The sequence below is a fragment of the Panthera uncia genome, assembly GCF_023721935.1.
Source record: "Panthera uncia isolate 11264 chromosome B2 unlocalized genomic scaffold, Puncia_PCG_1.0 HiC_scaffold_24, whole genome shotgun sequence".
Taxonomy (NCBI): domain Eukaryota; kingdom Metazoa; phylum Chordata; class Mammalia; order Carnivora; family Felidae; genus Panthera; species Panthera uncia.
In genome coordinates, this window is record NW_026057580.1 from 44,245,862 (window position 1) to 44,258,235 (window position 12,374).

The window sequence follows — 12,374 nt, forward strand, 5'->3', positions numbered from 1 at the left end:
ACACACACACACACACACACACACACACACACACACACACACACACACAGTGTTCCCTGTTCTTGTTGTGCTTGATCCCTGAGAATTTAGGAAAAGCATTCAGTGCCTTCCACAATCCAAGAACTCTTTCCTATTTTATCATTCATTGTCTCCTCTTAATTCCTTCAATCTAGCCAGATGTTCTTGCTGTTTTGAATGCTGCTCTTCCTGAAGATGTCTGTCTTCCTGTCTTTCCAAATCTTAACTGTCACTCAAATCCCACAACAAATCCTGCCTCATTTGAACAAAAACACCCTCTCTGCCACAGTAATTGAGGGGGACCTCTTTGGGACCCCACAGTCATATGGGTTCTTTTCCCATATGGTTTTTCTCACCTCCACTCTCAGCTTTAACCTCATCAAAACTGGATCTAAAGACAGTACACATTTCAGAAACACTTTATTGATTGTGTAAGAGATACAACCACCAAATGTTCCACAGACAGCAGCCTTTATTTAGAGGATATCCCTGGCTTGATAGAATAAAGCAGAGAAACAAATAAACACAAGTTTTGAAATGAGCTCTTCTAAAATTGTCTTGAACAATTATCACAGGGTTGGACAGATATACAGGACATGTGTTTTACTGATCAAGTCCTCTTTGTTTCCTGTAGTGATTTCTAACACATATATTTCCAATTTACTGGTGGTTTCTTTAAAAAAAAGTTTTTAAAATACTTGTCAACTTATTTTTCTCTTAATAGCAACACTAAAACGACTTCTTTTGTCTGTGCTTGATGAGAGAATATCTTGGCCGCTTTTTCCTTTTCTTCTTGACATCATTTCTCAGATTTTATTGAGTTAAAATGAGGAAATTTATTTAAAAGCTTTTGTTACCTTATGAACCTTTCAAGGATCTTTCTTAACATTTGGACTAAGCTTTATGATCACAGGGACAATTGAGAGAATTTATAGTGCCTTTTGTTGACCTTACTATGCAGGATATTTGGAAGAGAGGGAAGGGCTGTAATTATTTTTTTTTTCAGAAAGTGTAAGTGAATGTACTTTCTAAGTCCAATATGTACTATTATGGAACATAAAACTAATGATGACTATACTCAAATTTAAAAAAAAGACTTCAACATGGAAAAAAACCTGATAATGACTAATTTCAATACTGTCACAATTCTATGAGGAGAAAATTTTATAGGAACCAAAGGCAGTTGGCCCCAGATATGGGCCCACTCTGACATGAAGATTATTTTCAGCTGAAGATGAATGAGACCCTATGGGCTCAAGAGAAACTTTTGCCCTTCCTGTAACTACATAGAAGAACCTAAATTGGAGGGTCTTTCCCAGAATAAGGGTTATTACCAGAGATACAATTTATCTGAGTGACCCAACTGTGTGGTAGGGCAAATATCTAATTATCACACATCTGCTCTACTTATTGCCCAGTGAAGTACATTCTTCCCTCTGAAGCCCAGACTTCAGCCCTCTTCTCCTTAGTTCAGGATGACTTATAGTCGTCATTTTGCCTGTCTTTTGAATCTCCACGTCTGTGTGGATTCCTCATATGTACACCATTAAATTTGATTTTCTCCTGTTAATCTGTCTTATGTCGATTTGATTTTTAATCCAGCTAGAAGGCCCTTTGAGGGGACAAGAATCCTTGTTCTCCAACAGTTTCAAATGAGGAGGCCATAACCCTTCAGTCTTGATTCTGGAAGGGAGTACAAGAGTAACCGAGGCTGGCACTTCAGGCTCATTTTCCTAGAAATGGTATTGGTTAGGGAGGGGCAGGGAGAGTGGTTGGAAATGAAGGGGTGGGACAGGTCAGAGAGTTCTGTTCCTGTTCCCAAGCACTGGTTTCTTAAGACTCAGTGAAGAAATAGCTTTCACTATTTTATAAGCACATATAAAGTGCTTTGTTTCTATAATACCTTTTCTAGCATAAGTCTACAAAAAGGCTGCCATGCTCTGCTCAGGCCTGGAAGGTTCTGGGAAAAGAAATAATGAACCCTATTTCTCTTGAGTTTAGAAAAGATTCACCAGAAACTCCAAATAGGCAACCAACTGCTGTGACTGTTTTAAACTAAGTTACCCACTTATGGTGGTGGTGTTGTTTTAAGTTTATTCATTTATTTTGAGAGAGAGAGAGAGAGAGAGAGAGAGAGAGAGAGAGATAGGTAGAGAGCAAGGGAGAGAGAGAGAATCCCAAGCAGGCTCTGCACTGTCAGCACTGAGCCCAGAGTCCAACGCAGGGCTCAAACTCACAAACCGTGAGATCATGACCTGAGCCAAAACCAAAAGTCGGGCACTTAACTGACTGAGCCACCCAGGCACCACCAGTGTTCTTGGTTTGGGACTTTTGGTAGATGTATTGAAATTTGTAACCAGTACGCTAACAGAATTTGTATAAACAAGTTATAGCAATAAAAATGCTCTTTTTCCTTTCCAAAGCATAATAAAATAAAAGGAAAAAGTCTTTAACCCATGAAATGTCAAAAGAGATCAAATTAAAATGTTAAAAGATTTACAGAAAGAAGCCAATTAGGTGGGAAGAAAGATGAATAATGAAATGGAGTAATGTCAGTAATTCCCGTTCTGACCAGAAAGGCTGTGGAAGGTCACAGGTGGGGGGTCTGGGCAAACCCTGCCCTCTTACTGTACCTGTAGCCAAAGGGCCCTAGCATAAATGCGGGGCCCTGAAAATGGGTTTCTTAATTTATCTGTAGCAGGTTTGAGGACAAACTGGTTTACTCCATTCCTAGTCAAAAATGGAACCATATTTTAAAAAGAATAGTAGTATAGTTTTGATGCTTTCTAAAATGTTCTTTTAAGCAAAACTTACTTGTTTTAAAACTAGGGAACTTACCTGTTAAAAGAACTTATTTCCGTGTAACTCCTGCCCACTTTTTCCCCCAGACTGAGGAATGATGATGAGTTCTGGTTCATTAACTAATAGCTTGAAGCATCTCAAGAGGCAAACAAAGAGAAATTGTTACATTAAGTCACACTGAATGCTCTGGAGTATTTAAGAAGATGTAGGACTCTTAGATAAGCAATTAGTGGGAACCATCCCTCTGATGTAGAAGATAAATGTTAATGCTTTTCTAACTACAGACTAAGATATACTAGTCATCCCTACATTCCTGAATTATAATGAAATGTGGGTCCTAATTCATCTTTGTTATACATTAAAAGCAAAAACAAATGTTCCAGGGACAACAACTAGGCTAGCTTTATCTATCATACAAAACCATTTAACCTTGTCAGCATATTTTACTACAGGGGCGACTGATCAGGTTTAATTACAAGGTGGTTAGTGCAAGGCCAATTACACTGAGTGCCTGGTTCAAGTCAAATTTTTTGTGATCAATGGAATCAAACAAGCCTTGCTAATATCGGTGTATCCTTGTTTAGTAAGCTACTTAGGGCAAAATGATGTAAGGTTGTGTTTCTGCTCAATCTTTGGCATTTAATGATGTATCTCCATAGTCGCTCTAACTGGGAGTTCAAATATCGTGACATATATGGCCCTAATGGTATACATACACCTAAAGCTCAACCAAAACTTCCGTCTGAAATAGCACCCCATCGTACACTCTCCCTTTACCCAACTTTCTTTTTCTTATTGCACTTATTTTCAGAAATTAATTTACTTTATAACAGTATTTTATAATAAAATATAGTAAAATATAGTGTTTCCTTTTTGTCTGCTCCCTCATGGGAATGTAAGCTCCATGAGGGCAGGGCCTTGGTTTGATGGATCCTATCTGCAGTCCCCGTAACTATGCGTGGCATGTAGTAGGCTTTCAATGAGCACACATTAAATGAACAGACTCAGTGACTGGTTTGCCAAAAATGGGTGGCCAACAGAAGTTTTCAACAGGGTCTATCCATTGTTGTTATACAGGGTAAGAATGAGATCCACTCATTTATAAATGAGAACCACTCATTTATCACAGTTTTTAGATATCAAAAATGGATTGGAAATTTGGTGTTTTAATATGGTTCTGGTCCTTGCCAACCTCCTCTTCCTTTTCTTTTTTTTAATATTTTTTAAAATGTTTTATTTATTTTTTGAGAAAGAGACCACAAGCAGGGGAGGAGCAGAGAAAGAGCAGAGAAAGAGGTGGGGACAGAGGATGCAAAGCGGGCTCTGTGCTGACAGCAGAGAGCAGGTACGGGGCTCAAACTCACAAAACCATGAGATCATGGCCCGAGCTGAAGTCAGACACTCAACTGACTGAGCCACCCAGGCACCTTTAACAGACTATGCTAATTCTATCACTGATATCCAAGAGGTCCGATGGAACAATGCTTATATGCCTGTGCTCAAAATGTAACTCTACTGTGTGATTGAAATATTTACCTAGCCTCTGGCTCCTCAGTATCCTCATATAAAAAAAGGAAAAGTAAGAATTCCCTCATAGGATTATTTTGAGGATTAAAAGAGAGATGATACATGAAAGCATACAGAGCAAGGCCTGAGATTTGGCTAACAAGAAATAGTAACTCTGTTATTATTATTTTGACTGTCATTTGGGTTTTTGCTATTTCTGGGGTTTCTAATTTGTTTTACTTTTCCTATTTCTTTTATTAAAATTTTTTTCTTAATGTTTATTTATTTTTTAGAGAGAGAGAGAGAGAGAGAGAGAGAGTTTGAGTGGGGCAGGGGCAGAGAGAGGGAGATACAGAATCTGAAGCAGGTTCCAGGCTATGAGCTGTCAGCACAGAGCCTGACATCGGGCTGAAACTCACAAATTGTGAAGTCATGACCTGAACCAAAGTTGCATGCTTAATCCACTGGGCCACCCAGGCACCCCTACTTTTCGTTAACTTCAATCATTTTCAAACACTACATGATGTTTTTCTTGCCCTGTTTCTTGTCTTATTCCCAATTATTCTAAAACCCTGCTTCATTATGTATTTATTCTGTTTGGTCTTCTTGGCACCCAGAGACTTCTTGCCTCAGGGTTCTCTGACCATCTAGGGAAATTGCACAAATGGCTCTTGTCTTGCTTTTACCCTGTTATCTGTAGAATGGGAACATACTAGCACCTGTGTCACAGAGCCGTGGAGAGAACTGCATGAGGTAATTTATGTTAAAGACCATCAATAGTGTCATGCATAGAATTACTCAGTTGATGATAGTGAACATTTTTTTTTTTGACCCACAATGTCCCTTCCTCTCTTTTTGCTGGCTAACCCCTGGTAGATTTTTTTTTGAACCTCTTAATAGTGTATTAAAATTCTGTGGTTCCATTTAGGACTGCTCTTGAATAGATTCTGGAATTATACTCGTATGACACATGAGGCTAGTGTAGAATGACTTCCCAGGACCAATATGGAGATTGTACAGCCTGCTTCAATTCTCTCTAGCCCTCCTTATGTGGTTTAACTAAATCTCTTCATTGTTGGATATTTCTCTTTCTCAGAGAAAGAGAAGCAATTAAAAAAAAAATTATTTAGACAAAGACAAAGGATAAGTAGAATGGCTCCCTTCCCCTCCTTTCCCCACTTCCTGTGGCCCCAAAGAAGAAGACTCTTATAGGTTAACACGTTACCCTCAGACCTACCCAGTGCTTAGACGTTAACAGCTCAGCTCAACTGTGCTGGCCCTTCCCTCCCAGCCCTAGAACCAGTGGAGACATGTTGAGCTTGAGAACCTCACTGTGGCAAGATTTTTATTTTTTATTAAAAATATATTTTTTTACATTTATTTATTTTTGAGAGACAGAGTGAGGCAGAGCACAAGTGGGGGAGGGGCAGAGAGAGAAGGAGACACAGAATCTGAAGCAAGCTCCAGGCTCAGAGCAAGCATTCAGCACACAGCCCAATGCAGGACTCAAACCCACAAACCATGAGATCATGACCTGAGCTGAAGTTGGTCACTTAACGGACTGAGCCACCCAGGCGCCCCTGTGGCAAGGTCTTAAGTAGCATGACAGATGCAACTTCACACAGCAACCACAGTATAAACAGAAATCTTGAGTGTGTGTGTGTGTGTGTGTGTGTGTGTGTGCGCGCGCGCGCGCACATGAGAGAGAGAGAGAGAGAGAGGAGAGAGAGAAGACAGAGATGGACAGACAGACCTCTTACTCCTGCCCCTTCCTCAGAGCTTCTCAAAGCCACTCTACTTCCATCCTCCACTGGTGCCATTAAGAAGAAGGTGGGCTTAGCTCTCTCTGGCTTGGTTCCTCATAAGACCCAGAGAGAGGTGAAGAGGTATAACTACGCTTGATTTTTTTTTTTTTTTTTTTAGTGTTTATTTATTTTTGAGAGACAGAAAGACAGAGCACGAGCTGGGGAGAAGCAGAGAGAGAAGGAGACACAGAATCTGAAGCAGGCTCCAGGCTCCGAGCTGTCAGCACACAGCCTAACGCGGGGCTTAAACTCGTGAGCCATGAGATCATGACCTGAGCCGAAGTCGGACACTTAACCGACTGAGCTACCCAGGAGCCCATAACTACACTTGACTTTAACTTGATTTTACTTACACAAGGTTAGGAAATTGGAATCCTCTTCTAGCTGGGTTTGGTTGAGTGGTAGAGTTGTCTTGAATCCTGAGTACCTTCACCATCTAAACCGTAAACAAACACAGTAACAGCTGCTTTCTTCTCCAGAGGAAGAAAGACTATCTCAGAAGAAATTTCTATTTTATGCACAGACTGAACTCTGCTTCACTGAGTTTATTCTGGTCTCCAACAATATAAACTGAACTCTTAAGAAATAGTCACACATAAAAGCATTCATCATGAATGTATTCATTTGTGAAACCAATAGTACACTAAGGCCAGGCCCCATGCCACAAAAGACCTAGATTTTGTAATGACTGTGTCAGTGACAACACACAACTATACAAAGTCACAGATCTTGTTTCTTAGGCTATGTCCTCTAAGGCCGTGGTTCTCAACTGGGGTCAATTTTGGACACCAGGGAAATGTCTGCTGATGTTTTTAGTTGTCACAACTGGGGTTGGAGGGCTACCAGAATCTGGTGGGTGGAGGCCAGGGATGTTGCTAAACATCCTTCATTGTACAGAAGGGTACCAGAATTATGTCACCACAAAATACGCCACTTTGGCATAAGGATTATTTTGAGCTAAAGACAACTGAAAGCCAGCAGAGGCAGAAAAAGCTCTTTACCTCCGTGTAACTACCTAAAAATAAAGTATAAATTTCCTCTTTTGTAAATGAAATTTACATTTATAAGGGAAATTTCCATTTGTAAAGACGTCTCTGTACCAGGAAGAGCACTACTCCGGGAGACAACTCTTATCATCAAATAAACTCTTATCTGCATAACAAGACAACCCTATTACCATACATTTCCTTCCCTCACCTTCCTATAATTTGCCTCCCCTGCCAAAAAGCCCAAAACCTCTTTTTTCTTTGTTTAGCCCAATATGGTATATAAACCTCAATCGTCTGACCACCTCCTTGAGTCTCCTTCCTTTGTGAAACTCTCCTGTGGATGTATGCAATTAAATTGTTTTTCTTATTCACCTATCTTTTATCAGTTTGATTTGCAAACTGCAGCCCCAGAATTTAGAGGGAAAAAGAGTTCCTCCCCACAGCAGAGGACAATCTCTCACAACAAACTGTCATCTGGCCCCAAACCTACATGGTGCCGAGGTGGAGAAACCCTGCTCTATACTGACAGCTAGAAATCGAAAGCATGGAAAACCAGCTTGGTATTTGGGAGCTTAGTAGCTTAAGAGAAGCCAAAGGAATTCTCATCTGTGGCTGTGTGTCTTGGACAGATCACTGAGATCTTTGCTGTTTCAAACTGCGCTTAATAAAGTGACGCTGCAGGGCCAAACAGATGGGTTTTGGTCCTGTGTCAGTCTGCCCGTTACACATTAGGAGTGCCGCAGCATGGCTGTGCTGGCAGGACAAGGGTCTGGGTGAAACAGAAAGTTCGCTAAAGCACAAGGCCAAGTGACACCCACGTTTTGGGTGTTAGGAAATCCGGGGACGTAAAACCCAGTGTTTTGGGGGCACAGAGGTATAAGGCAGCCTGTAGGCTAGGATGAACACCACAAGGTTGGGCGAGCAGCAGGTACGGGTGCAGATCCAGACTGTCCTCGTGACAGACAGGGGATCTGCCTGGCTCTCGGAGCAGCTCTGCCCGGAGCTGGGGGACTGTGGGCGAGGATCCAACCGTCTCTGTGAAATCAGCAGCTCGCCGTGATGCTCTGTAGCAATCTCCCTAGCTCCATCATGCTCGCTCCACAGCTTCCTCTCCAAGGGCTCTGGCACACAAGGATTAAGACCAGTCTATACTGGGACGCCAATGAGGTGTATCTGTTGATCAGCAACAGTATTTGGTAAAGGAAATAAAGAAAAGGAACCCATGCAGGCCTGCATAAGCAGGAAAACCTTTAATGTGATAACCATTCAACAAACATTTATTCACTGAGCATCTCTTCTGAATAAAGCATACAAATTCCTATTATTTTTCTTTCTAAACATTTGTTTTCAACAAACCAAATGGGAAGATTATGTAAGTTTATTTGCTTGGATGTACGGCAGTTAACATTCAGATCCACCAGTGAAGCCCCTCACTGCGTTCCACAAAGGACAGATGGGACTCCACCAGCTAATCTCCTTCCAGGTGGTGCTGACGCGGCACATATTGGAATATTCCTCTCTGTGGGAAACAGAGACGTAACTTCTACACTTTCCTCAACCTGCTATGACAACGTTCTTCACAGTCTTGGTTCTTCAAAGATTTGAAGTGAACTCCTCTCATGGAGAGTATATGCGAACCAGTAAACTCACAACTTTGACGCGATGCTCTTATTCAGTAGCTATGGTTCTTGTCTCTGTAATGGCTGCCTACTGTGCAGAATGCTGGCCTCTGGGGTGCTCTGTGCGGGAGAGCTGGCTTCCAGGGACAGGAATGCCTCGGCTCCAACAGTTACATCTTCAAAAAGGCCACCTGGAGAAGGAAGAAAGACCCACGATGCTTCACTTATATAACATGATGAAATGGTTCAATGCACATCAAATCAGAATCAGGGAAATCTGGTCGATAGAGACGCATGCTGATCTACAAAAGAAAAATAACTCCTGAGTCCGGGCAGACACTGCCATTTTACAGCGGGAGCCAATTACTCCTTTTTAAATGAACCATGTAGTAATTAACATGATTCGCATGCACTTTAAAGAAAAAAATAAATAAGTTTTAATTGACACTGAAGCTGTACGGCCGTGAAGTAATCCAGTCCTCCTTCCCATTGTTTCAGACTGCCTTTTTTTGGACTTTCCGTGAGCAGAAGTTTGAGTCCAGAAGATTCCCGCCAAGTCCAGCTCCTCACTGCCAGCCTCTCCCCAGGTCGTGTGAATGCTTTTAATCACATTCAGTTATATTTATTGTGCTTGTCGGTAGCAACTGATCTTAAAACTTAGTGTTTAAAAAAATTCAGACAGGTCTACGTACAAAATCGTTTCAGATTATTTAATGAGGCCCAGATCAAATGCATCTATTTCCCCCAGGAGTTTTAAACAACAGAGAAACAAACACTAAAGTTGATCATAAAAGTTGAGTTCAGAAGTGATAAATAAATTGGGAACTGTCCCAGTATCAGGAAGAGCGCAGACTGCAGGTTAGAGACAAAGATGGAGAAGTGTGGGAGGACTGACAAAGTCATGCTTGGCCTTTTTTTGGGGAAAGAGTGAGCAACAGAACTAAAAAACATTCTACTCCTGGACAGTTGGTTCTTAAGTCCCCAAATGCAGTCAAAGGAGGCATGTATTTAATGATCCCTGTTAAGGGGAAAGGAAAAAGGAAGAGTCATGCAGGGCAGAAAGCATCGGCTTTCTGTTGAGTAATTCAGAAGGCTGTTACTCTTCATACAGAGCTGGTGAGAAAGGCCCCTGCTGCGTTTCCATATCAACTTCCTGCTGAGTTTTCTATATCAAGTTTTGCAATGAGAACACCAAAGTTGAAGGAGCAGGCAAAGAAGAAAGGTTAAGATTCCTAAACAAAATGTAAACACAGACAATTGATACAAATCTCAAGGGCTTACTGTGAGGATTAGATGAGATAATGGTTATGAAAATACATGTGTTCCTCTCCCTTGCCTTTCAGCTGATAACAGATATCAATCAGGAGCCCATGAATACACCAGAGGAGATGGGGCTGTTCAAGAGAGAACAGTGGGGCCCCTTAGGGGATGACCATGGAATTACAGGGGAAAGGTTATCAGTCTGGCTTCTGGATCACTGTAGATAGTGTCTCTGTCAGGTGATACTCTGCTTCTGTAAGAACAGTTTATGGGGAAGACCTTCCAAAGAAGACAATGCCACTGTTAATATTGAGAAATAGGAAAACCAGTTGTCTCCTTTTTAATTCGGAAAATTGCTATGTCGTGGAGTATTCCAACCAGAAACCACTCAGAATAATACCACTGATAAATATCACCATAAAAATGGTTAATAACTTTACCCCTGGAATCACACAGACAGACCAGCGGTTCTCAACTTGGGGTGATTTTACCCACCAGGGGACATTTGGCAGTGTCTGCAGACGTTTCGGTTATCATAAATTGGGGGACGCTATTGGCATCTAGAGAGTAGAGGCCAGGGGTATTGTTAAACGTGTTATAATGCACAGGACAGCCCTCCACAAGAAAGAATTATCAGCCCTAATATGTCAATAGTGCTGATGCTGAAAAATACCAACATTATAGACATAAGCGCTTAAAGCTAGATCTCTATTCACCAGCTGTGTGACCTTCAACAATCTTGTTAGCAGCCTCCCTCAGCCTTTCCTCATCTGCAAAACGGGAATTATAACTGGACCTATCTGAAACTTGTACAACACTTCATAGTTTATGAAGCCTATTTAGACTGCTTTCATCCTGAGTATAACCTGTGATTTACATAAAGCAAATGAAGAAACAGAAGCTCAGAAAAATTAAGTGACTTGCTCAGGATACAAAGCTATTAAGTGGCAATAATGGGCTCAGGAAGAAGTTTTGATTCCTAACCCGTGCTTTTCCCACTAGAAGTTTTCAGACGAATGAGGTAAACTGCAGAGGTTTGGGGACTTTTAATCTTCATGATTGCCTCAAATATCAAAGATTTATTTTCTTCTGCATGCCTGTGAATATGAACTACAGGATGGAACTATTACACAAGAGACTGAGCTGATTAAATAATGCAAAGTGGAGCCCCCTCCCCCCGCACCAAGAAGGGAAAACTTTAGAATTTGACCCAGTATGTCTTTTTTTTCATGTCTAGTTTTCATAATTCTGCCTGGCAAGTACATAATGTATTTTGCAGTTCTTAATAACAAAAAACTGCAATCATCCTTGGGAACAGGTACTGTACAATGCATTTTAGCTTCTTTTTATTTAAAACACTGCGAGTTAATATATTTCAGCATTTCTAACGCTGATTTTGTGTTCTCTAGCTTTTATCGATGACAGCAAAAACTGTTCGCCCTAACTGCCATTTATTCTGAGGATAATTTTGTTTCATTACACTAAGAAAACTCTGTATTTCATCTTTTTAGTTTGATTCTCAAAAGTAAAAGTTTTAAGGCTTTTCTGAGTACATGAGCACAGCCACAGCTTGAGGCTCCATTGATACATTTCTGGAAAATATAGTTACAAAAGTATATATTATTATTTAAAAACAACAGAAATGGGACTCTTTCCTATTGGCTGTAAGGTTTGAGTCTCCCTATTCTGTGCACTTGAATTTGGAAAGTTGGGAATAGGAAGAGGGCGAGGAGGTAAAGATGTCTAAAAATAATGTCTCTGCTTTGAGTCATCACCTAAAAACAATCTTCTTAAACCACAACAAACAGGGCTAGGCTGATGTGATAGCTGACCAAATTTCAGTTTAAAATGCTTTAATACATTTACAGAATATGTTAAACACTTTTTAATGTTCTTTTATCTTAGTTAACAAATTTATATTATTAAATTCAATTCCTCAGCATAGATTTGAAATTTCAATCAATAAAAAAATATGCTGTCAAGGCAGGCTGCACAAGATTAACATTAAAAGAAAAGGCTATCTAAGTGCTTTGGGGTTGCTAAACAAGACAGATACAACAGTAAAATACTGGAAAATGTGAATTTCATAGCAACTGCAAGCTTTAGAAGAAACTCTTTAGAATAAGCATAGCCACACACAAATGTTCTTTAAAGAGTATTGTAGATATTAAATATATAAAACCATGCCTTAAATATGTATTTTTGTCTAGGTATGGCTCATGTTCAAAGTTATGTTCTGAAATAGAATGTTTTATGACACGGAAAAGAGTTTATACTTTATATTATAAAACAGTTTCGAAAATCAAATTTCATTTACAAAACAAAAAATATAAATGTAAATATAAAAATAATTTCAGAAAAATATCAGAAGAGTT

The 12,374-nt window shown here is 40.2% G+C and overlaps 1 protein-coding gene across 4 annotated transcripts in view; it reads right to left on the bottom strand.

The window, feature by feature from the left end:
* UBE3D (ubiquitin protein ligase E3D) overlaps window positions 1-12,374 on the bottom strand; it is a 239,155-nt gene that overhangs the window by 75,594 nt on the left and 151,187 nt on the right. Inside the window, exon 10 of one of the 4 annotated variants that reach the window (XM_049653940.1) lies at window positions 6,485-6,567. The exons of 2 other annotated variants lie outside the window; for them this stretch is intronic. In XM_049653940.1, the coding sequence (XP_049509897.1) occupies window positions 6,485-6,567 (83 nt within the window). Of the gene's footprint in view, window positions 1-6,484; window positions 6,568-8,343; window positions 8,931-12,374 lie in introns of those variants that run through there. One more of the 4 variants, XM_049653943.1, reaches the window with a different exon arrangement.